General features: G+C 48.3%; 1 protein-coding gene across 1 annotated transcript in view; it reads left to right on the top strand.

Annotated features, from left to right (window-relative positions):
- The window catches only part of Itgb5 (integrin subunit beta 5), a 107,985-nt gene that overhangs the window by 42,088 nt on the left and 47,013 nt on the right, over positions 1–18,884 (top strand). The window contains exon 5 of the mRNA XM_075965429.1: positions 3,237–3,405. Coding sequence (XP_075821544.1) covers positions 3,237–3,405 — 169 coding nt within the window. The remainder of the gene's footprint in view (positions 1–3,236; positions 3,406–18,884) is intronic.

Here is an 18,884-nt window from a genome sequence, read left to right as displayed (position 1 = left end):
GTTTGTCTATTTTATTTATGTGTATGCATGTGTGCTGTTGCCCAAGGAGGCCAGAAGAGGGCGCTGGAGCCCCTGGAGCTGGAGTCACTGGCAATCCTGAGCTGCCTGATGTGGGTGCTGGGAACTGAACTTGGATCCTCTGGAAGAGCAGCAAGCTCTCTTAGTCATTGAGCCTGTCTTTAGCCCTAAAGTGATTTTTATGTGAGGTTCTCTCTCTCTCCCCAGCCCCGTTTTATAAATTTATTTTTAATTATGTATGTGTTGGGTGGAGGGATTGTATGTCTGAGTGTAGTGCCTACGGAGTCCAGAGGTGTTAGATCCCTTGGAGCTGGAGTTACAGGTGAATTCAGTTCCTCTGCAAGAGCAGTCTGTGTTCCTAACCCCGAACTTCCTCTCTAGACCTCATGTTTTTCTCTCTTGCGCATAGCCTGCAGTGGATAGTTAACATCCTTGCCTCTTATTGTAGACTGGTGGTTGGAGATTCATGATTGGCTCAGTACTGCAGGTCTTGGTAGCATCCAGCTTTCTGCAGAGAGCGAGGCAGCTCCAGTCTCCCCTGGGCTCCTCCAGCTGCAAACCCAGGTTTCTTTCCGCCGACCTACTCCTTCTCTTCAGCTCATTCATTTACACGGCATTTTCTCTTCTCTTGTAGCCTTCAGTCATGGCTGTCTAATTGGATTTTTTAAATTATATTTTGTCTAGACTTTCTCTGTATTCAGGCTAAGAGAGGTGCCTTCCATACTAACTCATTCTACAATCTTGTCTTGAGTATTGCATCATTTCTAGAATTTGTCTTCAAACTAGATTCATTGTTTTTTCAAGATAGAGTTTCTTTGTATTCCTGGCTGTCCTAGAACTCTCTCTATAGACCATGCTGGCCCTGAATTTAGATCCTCCTGCCTCTGCCTCCTGGGGACTGGGATTAAAGGTGTGTGTCACCACTGCCCAGCTCTGGATTCACTTTTTACATGAATGCATTGGGGGGGAGGGGTTGTGTGCGTGCATGCATGTGTGTGCACACATGCACGCAGACACACACATAGAGCTCTGTACTTATTTATTTTTCATCTTCCTGGTTAATAGTCTTGAGTAGCTCTCTTCATAAATGTCCCTCCACTGGGATTCCATAGCATAGACACAGTATGTGTGGGGTAACCTCCTGCCTGGTGACTAAAACACAGATCTCCAGGCTACCCTGGAGCGACTCCAAGGACTAAGCCAGAAATCTGTCCCAGGTGGCGTGCTGTTTCAGTGATGCCTTCCCAGGATCTGTGTGGCAAAGCTGTGTCCCGTCAGAGGTGTCCCTGACTGGACTACAGCACACGGCCTGTAGTCCGGCTTCTCTGCAGGAGACAAGAGAAGGTCTCTTCAGTTCTCTGCAGCCAGAGCAGGTCTGCTCGCAGACGGGAAGGGAGGTGTAAGCGCTGAGGCACCATGGCTGCTCTTTTCTGCTCTCCTGCTTTCTCTTTCAGGGCAGTTATTAGGTCTCTCCTCCCGACTGTCACAACAAGCACACACCCAAGGCCGGGAACAACAGAAGGGACTAGGAGCTTGGAGGAAGAATGGAATGCATTTGTGGATGTGTTTCCCTCCCCTCTGTGCTTGTCTGTCTGTCAGATCGGTGTGGGCGGGGTCTCCGCTCCTTCTTCCAATGGGAACTCAGTGTCTACACTTGTTTCTATACAATGAGGAAGCTACACAAAATCTTTGGGTGGCCTGAGGTGTGGGGTTAAAAATAGCCGACCAGTCTAAGCTTAAGGTGTTTGTGAAGACTCAGTGCAGGCAAGGGAAAGAAGTCTAGCTGGAGAGGCTGGAGAGAAAAGACTGGCTGGCGGATTGGGGGGAGGGAGAGAGAGAGAGAGAGAGAGAGAGAGAGAGAGAGAGAGAGAGAGAGAGAGAGAGAGAGAGAGAGAGAGAGAGAGAGTGTTTTGGCATGGGGGAGTGGCGGGGCAGGGACAAGGGTGTGATCTGTCCCCAGCAGCTTGTGAGGTCTATGTGACAGTGGCATTGTGATTGTTAGCGGTAGGACCACCTCCTAGAGAGCCAGAGTTTGGCTCTCTGAAGAGGAGGGGAGCCTGCCTAGACCTGTCCTGGTGAGGCAGGGCTTGGCAGCAGGGATGGTGGGACCTCTTGCAGTTGCTAAGCCTGTTTCCCTTCCCAGGCACAGCCTGAATGGGATTCTAAAGCCTTCCTCCCAGGCCTCTTGTTTTTCTATAGAGAGACTTCATTTACTTGGTCACAGATCCTGCAGGTCTGGGCCAGACTGCCCCCCATGTCCGCTTAGTCTGCCCCCTTTACTCTGCGTCCAGCACACTGGCCTTCTTCTGTCTCCTTTCTTCATACGGCTCCGCTAGCGTTTCTTTTCTGTGGCTGCCACGCTCTGCCCCCTCCTTTATCCCAGGAACCCATGTAAGGCCTCTCTTCCTGTTTCTGTTGCCCAGGCTTGACGCTGTCATTGAGAACCACTTTCCTGTAGGAATGGGATCACTTACCGTGTCTCCTGAATACACGCATGTCTTTCAAAGCTCTCAGTTACAGATTCCCATTCGAAGAAGTTTAGATTTCTCTGGCGAGTGGATACTCTATCACTGCAATGTTATAAGCAAGTGATGGAGCAGAAGAGTGTTTTGAATTCCTGTTCCATTCCATATCTCTTCTTGGGCCAGCACTTTCCGGGGGTCACCAGTGAGCCCTTGGTCTTCCGGCACCTGCACATGTGGCCATTGTCCACCTTGGTTGTGCTGCTGGTCCCACTCATCTTCCAAGGCCCTCGTCCAATCTTCCCCCAGCCACAGAGTCTGCTACGATTCCCGCTTTGAGCCATTGCCCACACACTTCCGTGGTCTGGCTGTGTGCCTGCTGCCAGGGATGGCTGTTATTTATCTTTGTCCTCTCCACTCTGCTTATCCCAGAGGAGGCGGTGGGTGCTGGGTAAATGTTGATTGATGTTTTTCCTGGCATGCAGTGAAGGCCAGAACACTCGATTGATAGTTAGAGATGGGGCCGGAGAGATGGTTCGGTGGGTAGAGGTGACCGCCGCTTAGCCTGATGACCTGAGTTTGATCCCCAGAACCCACATGATCAAAGGAGGGAACTTGATCTCTGCAAGTTATTCTCTGCCTTGCTCTTGCACATGCGTGTGTACACATATATGCATGCTAAAATAATGAAGTGTGATTAAAAACTGAAAAGGCTTAGAGATAATGACGGAATGGCAACTCTTCTCTTCTCTCTAGTTACAAGTTATTCCCAAACTGCGTCCCCTCCTTCGGGTTCCGCCATCTGCTGCCTCTCACAGACAGAGTCGACAGTTTCAACGAGGAAGTGAGGAAGCAGAGGGTGTCCCGGAACCGTGATGCCCCCGAAGGGGGCTTTGATGCTGTGCTCCAGGCGGCTGTCTGCAAGGTAAGGCCGGTGGTGAGCCACCCAAGCACGTGGCTCCCGTCCACTCTTACATCAGAGGCAGAGCTCAGCCACACCTCGGGGAAATCTCTAGCAACAAGTCAGCTGGACTCGGGATGAGTTGAGCTTGTCCGATCTCCACGGCTGGGTGTGGCTCTGCGCAGTGGGATAGTGTCTTTGCCAGGCGACAGCTGTGCTGTGTTTATGCGTTGGCTTTTTCTCCCCTGCAGTTTTTTTAACCTTAAAGATTGCCTCACTGAGGAATCAAGCTGGGAAACAGAATCACTCAGTCTTCGGTTGCATGTCTGTGTTTTTGTTTTCCTTGTTTCTCTGTGACGTGTGAATCCAGAAGGAGGGCACAGTCAGAAGTGAACTTTGACTTTGAGAGGTTCCCAATTTGGAGAAATCTATAAGTGGGAAATTGATAACAACTTATTGTTAAAGTAATTTTCGGTCAGAGGAGCTTAACAGAAACAACAGAAGGTTAATCATTCTGCAGCTCGTTCCTGAAGCATGTGTACGGTGTCATTTGGCCCATCCTCCTGGTGTGTGTCCAGACCTCAGCAGTTCTCAGCAAAGCTCAGCAGTGTCTACACTGGCAGTGCGTTCTTGTTTTAAAAGATTTTTTAAAAAAATGTTACATATGTGAATTTTTTTGCCTGCATGTATGTAAGTATGCATGCTCAGTGCCCATGGAGGTGGGAAGAAAAGGACCTCAGAGTCTTCAGAACTGGAGTTATAGACAGTTAGTTGTAAGCCTCCCTGTAGCTGAGAATCGAACCTGGGTCCTCTGGAAGACCGGAGAGTGCTCTAAACACTAAGCCATCTCTCCAGCCTCTTGATGATAAGTCTGGGGGTTCATCAGCTGTGGAGTGGTGGGGTTCACCAGCGGTGGAGTGGTGGGGTTCATCAGCTGTGGAGTGGTGGGGTTCATCAGCTGTGGAGTGGTGGGGTTCATCAGTGGTGGGGTTCACCAGCTGTGGAGTGGTGGGGTTCACCAGCTGTGGAGTGGTGCGGTTCATCAGCTGTGGAGTGGTGGGGTTCATCAGCGGTGGAGTGGTGGGGTCCATTAGCTGTGGAGTGGTGGGGTTCATCAGCAGTGGAGTGGTGGGGTCCATTAGCTGTGGAGTGGTGGGGTTCATCAGCGGTGGAATGGTGGGGTTCATCAGCAGTGGAGTGGTGGGGTTCATTAGCTGTGGAGTGGTGTGGTTCATCAGCTGTGGAGTGGTGAGGTTCATCAGCTGTGGAGTGGTGCGGTTCATCAGCTGTGGAGTGGTGGGGTTCATCAGTGGTGGGGTTCACCAGCTGTGGAGTGGTGGGGTTCATCAGCTGTGGAGTGGTGGGATTCATCAGCGGTGGAGTGGTGGGGTTCACCAGCTGTGGAGTGGTGGGGTTCATCAGCTGTGGAGTGGTGGGGTTCATCAGCGGTGGAGTGGTGGGGTTCAACAGCGGTGGAGTGGTGGGGTTCATCAGCGGTGGAGTGATAGTGGTAGGAACTCTTAGACATTTGGGAGGTCTGGAGAAGAGAAGAGGTTAAAACCTAGCTTTGAAGCCACACACGGTGGCTGCTGCTTGCTTCCTTGGTGATCTGCAGGTGATCTTGGGTTTCTGGGTGTGTTTGCTGGGCTTGTCCTGTATTCACTTTCCCCTGTAATCCTTAGAAATGGATAAGAGCAAAGCCCACTGTTGTCATTTCTGAAATAAGATCCCCAAACAGCGACAGAGATGGCCAAGAGGAGGGAAAAGACATAGAAAACAGCAGTCTCTGCCTATGCCATGGAGAAGACCTGGGGGCTCCTTCAGAGTGGGAGATCGCAGTGGCGCACCATCGGGTGGCTGCTGGCCAGTAGCATAAGGGCTAATTCAGAGGTCGTGGTCCCTGGTGTGTTTTGTTTTTGTTTTACTTTTTGTAATCTGAAGGCCAGATGGAATCTTCTGAGTCATCTCTGAATCTTCCACGTGTCGTGAAATAGTTTATGGATTGTACTCCCCCACTTTTTTTTTTAACCAACATTCTGATTTTGATCAGAGAGGCATTGTCTTCACAGACATTCAGCCAAATTTAGCATTTTGTTAGGGGAAAAATAATGCAGGGGAAAAAAAAAGTAAGATTGCCCTCACCTCCTTACCCAGAGAATTTGGTAGATTTTCTTTTGGAGGAAGTCATCTTTAAAAACTGTATGGGGTGATGGGGTGGGGAAAAAACCTCAGCTGCAAGTCAGGCCTGGCAATAGATGAAGATGAAGATAGAGCAAGTGCTGGGACTGTTGGTGACTGGTCCCGAGAGAGACCAGAGTCCAACCTGTGTCTGCATAATCCTCCTTTGTCATCCCAATGGATGCAATAGTTCACCCTTTGAAGTTTGGGGTTTCAGAGGCTTCCAGCAGATTTCCTGAACTTACTCTTTGAACCTGGTGAGTTATCAATTGACTGAGAGGCACCGTGTGAGCTGCGTCAGCCTTAGACCTGTTTCATCATGGCCTTTGCTACAGGGAAAGTTAATCATTGTTTAGAATTCTGCTGTTTTCAAATTGCCAGTTTCTCTCTTTACTTTCTCTTCACGTCTGTGCTGTGGAGTTACATTTAGACGTGTGTTAACACATTTCTTTATCACTTGAAATTGCCTAATTTATAATGTCACTTTTCCTGGTTTATTATTGATTTTTCTTATTGTAGCAAAAGTATTAGGACTAGATAATAGGCTAGCTTTTGGTAAATGACTAGGCAGCAAAATCGTACTAAAAATCTTTAGCAGCTTGAGGGGTATGCTTATAATCCTAGCACTCAAGAGGGAGAGGCTGACTTATCTCTCTGAGTTTAAGGCCAGCCTAGTCTACAAAGTGAGTTCCAGCCAGCCAGGGCTACATAACAGGGCTACATAAGAAAAAAACAACGAAACAAACAGAATCTTTAGCAACTTGAACAATGCCTAAGGACAATTAAGAGTGGACTAATGAAGGCAGATTAAAAACCAGGGTTGCTAGAATGATCCTATTTGGCAAATAAAAGAAAAATGGGCTGGTGATATTACCCAGTGGATAGAGGCACCTCTGTCCTGGGAAGGAGAGAACCAACGCCCTCAAGGTGTCCTCTGGTCTTCACACAAATCTGTGCGCATGTGCACATACAGAGAAAGGAAAGAAAATGCTGGAAACAGGCCAAAATGATGGCAGTATTTTTAGGTTATAGAATTATATCTTGTTTTTATGTTTTTGAGAGGTTTTTACATTTTTGTATTTATCTAAATTTCTACAATGAATGTATATTATTTTTTATTATGAAGCATTTCAAACATAGTAATGGGAAGAACAAGAAATTAAACACCATGTCTATTGTTTACCCTTAGTGGTCACCGCTCATAGCCAATTGTGTTTTGTGTTCACAGAGACCCTGTCCCCCCATTATTTCAGGGATTGCTCAGATACCATTTACAGCATCCAAGCATTTCTTTGTTCACTGGGTCTGCTCCCATTTGCCCAGGTTAGAGGCTCTTCAACTTGGTCCTGCCGACTGGGTGTAACAGAGGAAGAAAGGAGCCCTGTGTACTTGGTTGGCTCTTCCTAAGGGCCAGAGTTGCCTGGACAGTCCGCCCTGCTGTGTGCACATGCGCTCCTCTGCTTCTGGTGACCTTTGCTGTTGGTGACGGTCGGAGAACAGGCCTGACTCACAGCATCACGGGTTCTTCTTGCTCTGGTTTCCCTGAGTTGGATTATTCATTATCAACCTGTGGGACTCAGGGTTCTGCATGGCTGTCTTGAGAGGCTCCTTCAACTGGGCGGTGGTGGCACATGCCTTTAGTCCCAGCACTAGGAGACAGAGGCAGGAGGACCTCTGTGAGTTCAAGGCCAGCCTGGTCTACAAAGCAAGTTCTAGGACAGCCAGGGCTACACAGAAAAATCCTGTCTTGAAAAACCAAATAAATAAAATAAAATCTACCTCTAAGGCATGCTGTATATTTCTTGCAAAGGTGTTTTTATGCAATTAAATTAAGAAATTAAAGGAACACCCGCTTCTCTTTAGGATTCTATTCAGGGCAAGGACAAGGCCCTACTTTTACTAGTGATAGCTTCTGCCAGCTGCTTGATTGCTGTCGGAGGCAGTTACTGCACCCACAGCTAAGTGATGTCTCTCTCACGCCAGCATCTCTTTCCAGTGTACAAATGGGTCAGAACTGAAATGTATCATTGCCTTTAATGCTTTATCAAGCCTTTAACTGAATTTTCTTATACCTTTTCTGGGTCAGGATTATGGTTTCTCCCTTTATCCGTTTTACTGTTTCCCTCAGAACTTTCTAGAAGTTGACTTTAAGTTGCTTATTCCTTATTCTAAAATTGTACTGGTTGATGTATGATGGGTGATTCAGACTGGAGCTATGCTTGTTTTTCTGATTTCCCAAACAGGAAGCATCCGGGACCTCAGGAGGATGAGGGGTGGGTGGGGTGGTGAACGTGGCCTCAGGGCTGTGGGTTCCAGAGTCTGTGTGCTTTTCCTTTGCAGCAGTGTCTTCAGGAAACTATTAAAAGTATTGGATCTCTCCCTGCCTCTCTCCCTCCCTCTCTTCCAACCCCCCCCCCCCGTGTGTGTGTGTGTGTGTAGGGAGAGTGTGTGAACACGGTGCGGAGGCCAGAGGATTTCATTTTTGCCGTGTGGAGTTAGGGTCTTGTCTCTGTTTCTGTGCTGCAGGCTCCAGGCTAACGGGCCGGCAAGCTTCCAAAACAAGGTTTGGAAGCATGACGCAAGTCTAAGGCCTACAAGAAATTAGACGGGTCAAGAGAAGCCAAAGGGTGACTCTGCTGTTTCCACCTCCCGCCTTGCCACAGGGTACTGGTGTTACAGATGAACACAGCCAACTCAGGTTCTGGATCAAATTGGGTTGCCGGGCTCGTGCAGCTAGCGTTTTCAACTGGCCCCTCGACTGTGATTTAATACACGATTTCCCATCACTCCACTAGTTTTTTGACGTTGCAAAGTCTGTGACCCGTGGTTTGCTGTGCTGGGGTTCTACAGCTGACAGCTGCTGGGTATTCTCACACAAGGGGTGGGAAATAGCTCAGTTTTACCAACAGCACTGGCAAGAGCTCATCTCCATCACCCTCTGTATAAACCAGCCACGTGCCTGCCTCCCTTCCCGTCATAGGAGGCATCTACACATGGCTGGCAGCCCCCCTCACTGACTGCGGCAGGGACAGGCAGCCAGGGGCAAGTCCAGGTGGCTCCAGGGTGCCTGAGGCTTTGCCTCTGTAATGGCCAGTATATCAGTTTCCTCGGCCTCCTTCATGGCTTCTGCACTCCAACTGCAGCAGCCTGGAGTCACTTATCCGACTGCAGCTGGGCTCTTGCACACGCTGCTTCCTTTGCTTACTCCCTCTCCCCGACACTCCTAGCTTTTCTTCATTTTCTGTCTTCTTAATAGAATTCATTGCATCAAGCTGTTTCCGCCCCACCACCTCCAGCCTCCTGCATCGCCATAGCCCACATCAGTATGGTTTGCTTATTCCAGCTCAAGAGCCGACGTTGACCCATTACACACACAGTGCATTTTACGCTAGGCTTCAGTCTTGGTGTTCGTTGTGCATTCTATAGATTTTAACAAATGCATAACTGCCTTCTTCCCATTACAATACTGTGGGGCTTCCCTGCCCCAAAGTCCCATGCTTGAATGCCATCCCTCCCTGAACCTGCTTTCCTTAAACATCAGTGTGTGTGTGTGTGTGTGTGTGTGTGTGTGTGTGTGTGTGTGTGTGTGTATACACGCATGCATGCATGTGTGCATGCGTGTGTGGTCAGGGGTGGTTCAGAAGTGGAAGACTGGAACTTGACCCTCTGACTTGCAAACATACTTGGACAAGCACTCTCTCCCACTGAGTGACCTCCCAGCCCCCTGGACTGCTTTCCCATTCTTTGCCTGGCCAACCTGGTTCGCTTGTGTTGCAAATGTCAGCTTGACTGTTTGTCTATCAGGGAAATTTCCCTGATCGATCGCCCTCACTAGGTCAGGGCATTACTTGAATGGGGTGTCTGCTCTTTGAGACACTATAGGTGCTGTCATTTTGCACTGCCTAGCACAGGCTAGGTTTGTTTACACACTCAGTGAGGGAACAGTGCCTTGTGCTCATAGGTGTCTCTGTGCTCCTGAAGGAAGCTCAGAAATAGCCCAGATCCCCCTGCGCCTCGCTCATCCACCTTCCCACCATGCTCTGCTGCCTCCGTGGCATCCATAGTGTGCGATACCCGCCCTTGGAAGTGGAGTTGGTAGTACGGTTATTAGCAATACTCTCAACTCAGTAGCCGCTCTGGTGGAGAGAAAAGGAAAGAAACTGAGAGAAGGACCCTGCTCTTAGGGCTTTGTGTTTTTTAAAGACGGGTTTCCCTAAGTTGCCTGAAACTCACTATGTAGACCAGGCTGGCCCCTTAACTCAAAGCAATCCACTTGCCCTGCTCCTAATCACTGGCCTTAAAGGCGTGTACCACCATGTCCAGCTACTGTTTTATTTGAGTTGGGGGATCCAATTGAGGGTAAATTAAGCATCCTTTTTATAAGCATTCCACTGGTTCGTATGAAATCATCGTTATTTGTCTGTCATTGATATTGCCTATCGGCATCTCTCCTACAAAAAAACAAACACTTTATTTATTCATGTACTTTCTATAGTGCTAGAAATCACTACGGGTCTTGCTTGCTCAGGCTACAACACTACCACTGAGCTACATCCTTAATCCCCTAATGGAAAATCTGTATAGTTCAACGTTCTACATTCTACATTCTACAGTGCCTTCAGCCCAGCTTGGCCCCTACTTCCCAGTCTGCACCAGAGATGCCCTGCCGTGCTCTCTGGGCTTTGGACTCGAGGTGGATGTTTGGACCCTGAGTCACAGGCGACTTCTTTCCTCAAGGAAAGAAATTCTACACTGTGGCCTCATTAACCACAGAGCAGATTTTTTTTTTCTCCCAAGTATATTCCATGGCAAAGTATGGTTAGAAGCAGGAAAAACAAACTCCTAAGGAGAACATGTTTATTGTTACAGAGTGATGGAAGCAGGCCCAAATGTCAGTGTGGTTGGTCATTCGGGAAGCCAATCCCACAATGAAAACTTGATTTCCCCCGTGGGCCATGTTTCAATTAAGACGCTTTGGTCCTCAAGCTCCGGTCTGCTGGGGAATCTGGCCAAACAAGCCGCCCCATCTCTTCCCTTCCTTCTCCACACCTGTTCCCTCTTCCTCTCAACCCCTTCTGGAAAGGTTAATGTACAGTGTTCTCTTGACAATCTGAAAGTCTGTTGAGTACTTACTGTGTACCCATGAGGTACAGTGAGGGGCGCGAGGTTGAGTTGGCCACAGATCTGCCTCTAAACTTAACCCTACTTGGAAGACAAAGAGAGAACGAGATCTAAGGAGCAGCTGGGCAAACGGGCCTCTTAGGACCCAATGGTAAATGACAGCCTTTCTCCCCTAAAGGCTGGCTCAGTCCTTTTACTTCTCCCGGGCTGTGCACCAAGCTCCACGGGTTTCTTTTACTCTTCCCTTTGAAAGTGATTGTACTGTCTCCTATCGTGACAAGTTAAGTAACATCTCCAAATTGCCACAGGTAGAAATGTCAGGGCCGGAGCTGGCAGGTGGATCCCTGTGCATGCATTAAATGTACTTAACTTTGACATTGGAGCCTGTGCCGTCTTTGAAATTACACAAGAGCAGAGAAGTGGGAGGGGTGAGCTTCCAACGAGAGCCTGGCCTAAGGCACCATTGCGGTTACCCACAACCCTGTGGGACAACTAAGATGGCCATACTGCTACTTCTCTGCGGAGTCACGACTTTGCTTTTCGTCAGGCACAGTTGGTCTGTAACTGATGGTGCTTGGGATTTCCACTGGGTGGTCCCAAGGCCAGCAAGCTGATGGAGCACGTCCCCAGCTTTCCTGTCTGTAAAATGGGAGAGCTTTGTGCTCTTCTATATCTGCCCCAGTTTTGAAAGTGGCCTCAAACCCACCAGTTCTGCTTCTAGGCTCTCAGGGAGTCAGACACTGCCATGGTCAGACACTGCATTTCGAAGAATGGATCGTTTTTAGCAGAGGGGAAGTTTGGGGTGAATGATTCTTCAGTGCCAGCTAGGACTATGGGGTAGTATTGACTTCCGGCTTAAGGACGTCTTCATGGTTGGAGGAATGATCTTGAGATGGGAGAGGCCCATCACCGAAGCTGATGGGCCTCTATTCTAGGACCGCATTTGAGTAGCTTTCCACAGAGATGTGGTGTTGTCTCCGCACTAGTGAGCCAGGGCAGTGAGCTACCAACACAGAGGCAGGCACCTCCTCCTGTTTCCTAAGATAGGAGAGACATGGTCTTCTCTCAGATTTCCAGACCAAATTCTCCGCAGGACATCCTTGAATGTGCCCCTCTGATTTGCCATGTTCTGGTGGTTCACACATGTAAGTAAGTGTTATGGAATGATTCTGGAGCCTTTGGTTCACTGTGACCCTAATGGAAGATGCATTTGACACAGGCCGTGTATGCAGGGCCCAATCAGAGGTCTGCAGGCCTCTGTCTCAGCCTTACCTTCCTCTTTGTGGACTAGGTCTGCCCTGGAAATTATGTTTTAAATGTATAGAGGGGTTACAAAGATAGCTTAGGGGATAAGAGCTTCCTGCCCTTGGAGAGGACACAGGTTTAGCTTCTGGTCCACATGGAAGCTCAGAACCATCTGTAACTCTAGTTCCAGGGGATCTGACTCCCTCTTCTGACATCTGCAGGCACCAGCATGCATGAGGTACACATACACACACACCAGGTAGACACACATGCATGTAAAATGAAAACTCTGTTTTAAAATGGTGATAGTAAGAAAGCAGAGATGGGTAGGTGGGTGGCGCTGTCCTCTGAGGGGAGATACTGAGAGGACTGTATTAACTGACTTCTCCTATCACAGAGGAGGGGAAGGGCCCTTCTAGCTGGAGGGGACACATGAGTAGCCAGGCGGCAGCAGCCTGGAGTCCCAGGGTTCCTGATAGGGAAGAATTTCTAACAAGGATTGCTGCTCAGTGCCAGAGCAGCTGCCTGACGAGGCAGAGAGTGGGTGTGGGCTCTGAGCCCATTGGCTCAGATGCCAGAGGAAAGATTCCTGCACCAGAGAGAGGCTGGCTCATGCTCACTGGGGTTCCTTACATATTTCCGTAAACACACATTCTTGGGAATGGCCCCTCTGACTTGCCATGCTCTGTGTGGTCCCTATGTGTAAATAACTTTTTACAAAATGGGTCTGTGGAACCTTGGGCAAGTCCTGGCATAACTGTTGTACTTTTTTGTTTTGTACTGGAGTTGAACCCAGGACCTGGTGCCTATTAGGCATACGGTTGTACCTCTGAACTATTTCTCCAGCCCTTGGGAGGCAGAGACAGGCAGATCTCTGAGTTCCAGGACAGCCTGGTTTACATAGTGAATTCCAGGACAGCCAGGGCTACGTAGTGAGGCCCTGTGTAGGAACCCCCCCCCAGAAAAAAAAAGTTTCTCTCCCCCAGTTCTCCTCCCTCTTCAGCACTCCTCTCCCTTCCCTCCTTCATTTCTCCCCAGCCCTCTTCAGGATTTTGGATCGAATCCAGGGCCTCATGCATGCTAGGCCGGTGCTCTGCCACCGAGCAGCTTCCCTAGCCTCCCGTACCCAGTCACTCCCTGGTGGTTTGGACTCGCAGTAGCTGGCTTGAGCCTGTTTCCTGCAGGTCTCATCAATATCCCTTCTTTGATTGTCCACCACAACCACCTCCTCCCGTATACACGAATTTTATTTGCTAAGCACAGTTTACTTTAAACTGGCGTCTAGCAGATCTTTCTGTGTCTTCCTCTGGTTGCCCATGTAGCCACTTTACTGCCCTTCAGGAGAGCCAGGAACAGGAGGGTGGAAACTATTCTCTGTCATGTGAAGGACCACTTTCCTTTGTCAGACATTGTAGCCACCGAGCGACTCCTTCCATCCTCAAGAAACTAACTTGCCCCATAGGTTAGAGACCTGTGCCCTCAAAATACAGAAACCAAGCCCCCTGCACCCCAGTCTCTTCTTCCAGACCTCAGGCTCTCTGGGGCCAGCTGTTGGAGATGAATAAGCCAGCGAGTCTGTCTGCGCCTTGGGGAGAAGCCAGCTTTTGTTTATTTTCTTAGACTGGGAAGGGCTGGTCCCCAACTCTCAGTCCCTACTTCTCCTTTCTACGGGCAGCTGAGAGAGGTTAGATTATGGGGAACTGAATGAGGAAACAGAGGCAACATTTAAGAGAGATGAGGCGTGAGAGTCCATTGGAGAAGCAGGGTCACAGAAGGGTTATGATCGCTGGGCTACAAGTATATTTTTAAGCACGTGGGAAGGAACCAGGGAGAGACTGATGGGATGTTCTCCAGAGAGGGTGGGATTTACCGGGCTGTTTTGTCTCAAGGAGGGAGGAGCCCGCCTTCCTTGGGGACAGTGAGATCAGAGCAGAGAGCAGGAGGCTTGAAGTTTTAGGATGGAGAAGAGGGTACAGACGACCATCATCTTTCTGGAGCTGCGGCACACTGTAGGGACTGGTGAGGAGGGGGCCCGTTGCTTGTCTTGTCACCTACACTGAACGTGGACTGAGAGGTTAAAAGCTGAAAGCTGGCCGGCAGTGAATTAGATACAGATCTGACCAGCAGACAGAGAAGCCAAGTGAACCGCAGTCCTGGCCGGGTACCAGGTTTCTTGCCGGAGTCCAGTGAGCTTCCGTTCCGCCCGCCCTTGACATTTTCATCCGAGGGCTGACCTTGATCTGTTTAATGACATCAGTTTTGTTTACGTGTTGATTTTACTTAGACTTAGAGAAGGGTTTAGCTGAAAGGTAGACCCTTTGGAAAATCATTTTCGAAAAGAGAACATTCAACTTGAAAATTAGGAAATGCAAACAAGGAGAAAGGAGATAAATATCACGGGAAGAGTGGCTGGCCGTGAGCTTGTGAGTTCGAGGCATAGCTGGGGGGTTTTGGCTCCATGAAAGGGGTGGTGGTTGGCAGTGAGTACAGTTACTGCCTCTTTACCACGCTGCAGGTCCGCCCCTGGCTGCCCTGTGTGGCGTTTTGTTTACGCCTTTCAACAGCTGTGTTTTATTAGCAGTTGTCGTCTTCCCCTTATAGATGAGCACACTGATATTTGTCAAACATTAAGTGCCTCGCTCGAGGTCACACAGGTAAGACGAAGCAGCTGTAGGGCTGGACCCAGATCTACCAGCCGCCTAACTTCAAGCCTGCAGTGGCGGCCAAGGAAAAGTGTCGATGTGTGACATTCCTAGTCTCCTCCTGGCCACAGGCATGCCCTTGGAATGTGTTGTGTTTAAACTACACTCTGAGCAAAACAAACCTTTAAAAATATGTGCCTTTAAAATGTTCTTTATTGCCTGGCGGTGGTTGCGCACCCCTTTAATCCCAGCACTCGGGAGGCAGAGGCAGGTGGATCTCTGGGAGTTCGAGACCAGCCTGGTCTACAAGAGCTAGTTCCAGGACAGGCTCCAAAGCTACAGAGAAACCCTGTCTCGAACCCCCCCCCCAAAAAATGTTCTTTATTTTATATTATATATTGTATATATTGTGTGGTCTTTAAAATAGCAACATTCATAAACCATACCCTGAAACTGTATATCTGGCATACTTTTTATCTTCTCTTTGCTTTGGGTTTTAAAATAGTCTCTTACATGTACCCCAGGGTGACTTCAAACTTGGAATCCTTCTGCCCTCAGCCTCCTGAGTGCTAGGATTACTCACACATATGTTCCACCGTACCTGGCCCCGTTTGAAGAAAATGACATGTATATTTACTCAAGAAACCATCATCAAATCCAAAATAATATCGGACTGGTGAGATAGCTCATCCAGGAAAGATGTTTGCCACCAAGCCTGACAACCTGAGTTTGAGCCCTAGGTCTCACTTAAATGGTGGGAGGAGAGAACCGACCCCCACAAATTGTCCTCTGGCCTCCACTTGGGTGCTTTGGCAGGCATGCAAGTCCCCCACCCCAGTCAATAAGCTAATGAACATATCATTTAGACCGTGAGTTTGTACCCCTGTCATTTCTCCTTCTGCATCTCCCCCAAGCAACCACAAACTGACTCTCACTGCACATAAGATGTACTTGCTAAAATTTTATATATACCGTACATTATTCTTTTTTGTCTGGCCTGTTAGACTCTGTGCCATTATTCTGAGAGTCCTCCTTGCTGGCAAATGTATCCACTCATCCATCCCTTTGTGGTCTAGCATTGCACCGTTACCCAGCAGTATATCTAACTGTTCACCTGCTCATGGATTTGGGCTGTTTCTAGTTTTTGTCTATTCCCAGAAAGCTCTATGAATATCAATGTTCTTGTCTTTTTTAATGGACATATACTTCTGTTTCTTTTGGGTTAATACCTGGAGCAGGTTAGCTGGTCTGATCATAGTGTTTAACGTGTTAAGGAATTGTCGGTGTTTTCCCAAAATATCTGTATCATTTTATAATTCCAGCCGCAGTGCTGTGAGGGGTCTGGTTTCCACAGGTTTTCATCAGCCTTTGGGACCAGGCGTCCTGGTTCCTTTTCTGTCCTTGTGGTAAACACCATGACCAAAAGCCACCTGCAGAAGGGTTTGTATTGGCTATGGTTCCGGAGAGAGAGAATCTGCTGTGGTTGGGGAAGCATGGCGGCAGGCAGCTGAAACAGGAAGCTGGCTGTTCACATCTTGTCACACAGGAAGCTGAGAGTAACCTGCAAATGGGGAGAGGCTTTAAACACACTCATAGCCATCCCCCAGTAGCGTACTTCCTGTAGCAAGGCTGCTCCTTCTAAGGGTTCTAGGACCTCTCCAAACAGTACCACCAAATAGGGACCCGGTGTGCAAACAGCCGAACCTCTGGCGACATTTCTCTCTTAAGCCACTACGCAGAGTCTGGCCGTGTAGTTCAGAATGACCTGAAATTCACTCTGCCCAGGCTGGCCCCAGACTCATGATCCTGCTTCAGCACCTTAAGGGCTGGGATTATAGGTGTGTGCCACATGGCCAACTTAACTTTGCCCACTTTAACGTGCATGCAGCAGGTTCTTAATTAATGCAGGGCTTTCTAACCACTTGCTTTGGAATAATTCATCATCCCTGTAACAGTTATGTGGCTTTACTACCAAGTAGTGAAAGAGGAGAAAGTGAACTGGTTAATCCTGGCCCTTGAATAATAATAATCTTGAGTCCCATGATAGGTTCCTTTATGTGCCAAGCACTTTTCAGATCTCCTGTGTAGAAAGACCCAGCAAGAGCCATGTCAAGCAGATTCAGTTCTGTTTCCCAAAGGCTTAGAGAAACGAGGGGCTCTTATAGGGCTCCACAGTTGGAGCAAAGCAGAGACTGAACGTAGATTCATCTCTTCCAGAGATGTTGGGCTCTAGGTCCCTCGGATGTTCTGTATCATAGTTCAGTAACTTCCTTTCAAATGAGGAATAAAACCTCCCTACCCAGTGTTGTCCCTCGTCTTGAACATGGAATACAAAACGCAAGTCTTCAACACAAATACCTTACGGGCAGCCAGACAGTAGGCAGTTTATTTTGAATATAAATACTCTGGAGTTGCCATGTTAAGTCTGCAAGCTGACAGCCTACGTGGGTGAGTTGACTGTGTTCTGACCCATTCCTGTGACCTGACCTCTGGGCCAAGGCTGTTGACACCGTTTAGTGATCAGGAGTCCACTTAGAGGAAATAGACTTACTGTTATTCGTGGAGCGGTGCCTGTTCCAGCTGCTTTCCTTCCAGCAAACGTTGATTTTGGGATCTAGCAGTCGTAGATTAAACACTGCTGTGTGCTGGGCTCTTTCCTGAGATGTCTCCTTCACTGTGCACACACATCCAAGTTCAGTGTTGTCTGACCCTTGCTAACCTAACCCCTCATCTGTCTGTGTCTCCCCCAGACCACAGAGAAGCTGCCAGAGAAAAATGAAACCTGAACAAAGCATTCAAAGATCAGTCTCACAAATGCAGTGCTTGTAGTTTAAAAAAAAAAAAAGGGAATAAAAAGGTTACTCAATCCAACTCCAAACAGATTACGGCATTTCCCCCTAATGTCTCCTGGTCTTTTAAAACAGAATTCTATGTTTCTCACGTGCTTGGTAATCATACTACAGATATCTGCTTCTTTGTTCCATCATCATTGTCTGAATGTAATTTCAGACTTTTTTATTCTGGTTTATTGAGACAGGGTTTTCTTTCCTCTGTAGCTTTGAAGCCTGTCCAGGAACTCACTCTGCAGACCATGCTGGCCTTGAACTCACAGAAATCTGCCTGCCTCTGCCTCCCGAGTGATTTCAGACTTCTTATAAACACAATTTCTAGTGTGGGGGAGGGGCTATCTCAGTTCACATCCCTGTTCCCATCTACTAGGATATTCATGTCTTTGCCCTTTTTTCCTTTCTCCCGATCAAACATGGTTATGCATAATTTCGTGGTACTTTTGTGACTAGAGTCCCGTGAAATAAAAATCACTGAGTTGACAGATAAATACTTCTTAAAGCTGGTGGTTCTTTTTAAAGTCTGGCTTATTGAGGGATAATTTATGTACTGTGGCATTCTCTCTTTTTAAGTGTATGCATACACATTTCAGAACGTGAAAATTAACAGACCAGGAGTCAGAGCCTACCACAACCCTGGCAGCTGCTCTACATCTTTTTCCTGTCCCACCAAGAAAAGCCTCGTCCCAGCTCCTGTCCCATGACTAGCTTGTCCTGGTATAGCTATGAGGGGGCTCCAGCTCCCCAAGATGTGGGGGTCTCTTTGCTGTGCCCCTTTTCTGTCTTTCTGCCAATGCCTAGAATGCCTGTTTCCTTTTCTGCTCCCTCCCTATTTCTTCTTCCCATTTCCTTGAAGGGTTCTCCTTCATCCTTCCAGAGCAGCTTGAGTTTTACCCAAATTGGGAAGGGCTTTCTTTACCTCAGCCCTCCATCACAGTCATCTCTTATCCTCCTCCTCCCCGTCATCATCATCCTCATCCTATCCTCCTTGTCATCATGAGCCTCTTCCTCCTCCTCCTCCCCATCATCATTCCCATCCTATCCTCATCGTCATCATAATCATCCTTTTCCTTCTCCTCCTCCCCATCATGATCATCATCATCATGTCCTCATCATCATCATAATCATCCTCTTCCTCCTTCCCATCATCATCATCATCATCTTGTCCTCCTCCTCCTCCTCCTCCTCCTCCTCCTCCCCTTCCTGGCTTCCGTTAACATTGTATTTGCCTTGCTTAATACCTTCATGGTATGTTGAAGCTGCTATTTTTTCTTTCTTTCTTTCTTTCTTTCTTTCTTTCTTTCTTTCTTTCTTTCTTTCTTTTTTTTTGGTTTTTCGAGACAGGGTTTCTCTGTGGCTTTGGAGCCTGTCCTGGAACTAGCTCTGTAGACCAGGCTGGTCTCAAACTCACAGAGATCCGCCTGCCTCTGCCTCCTGAGTGCTGGGATTAAAGGCGTGCGCCACCACCGCC

Source organism: Microtus pennsylvanicus, chromosome 1, assembly GCF_037038515.1.
Source record: "Microtus pennsylvanicus isolate mMicPen1 chromosome 1, mMicPen1.hap1, whole genome shotgun sequence".
NCBI lineage: Eukaryota > Metazoa > Chordata > Mammalia > Rodentia > Cricetidae > Microtus > Microtus pennsylvanicus.
This window is presented reverse-complemented; position numbering and strand designations above follow the sequence as displayed.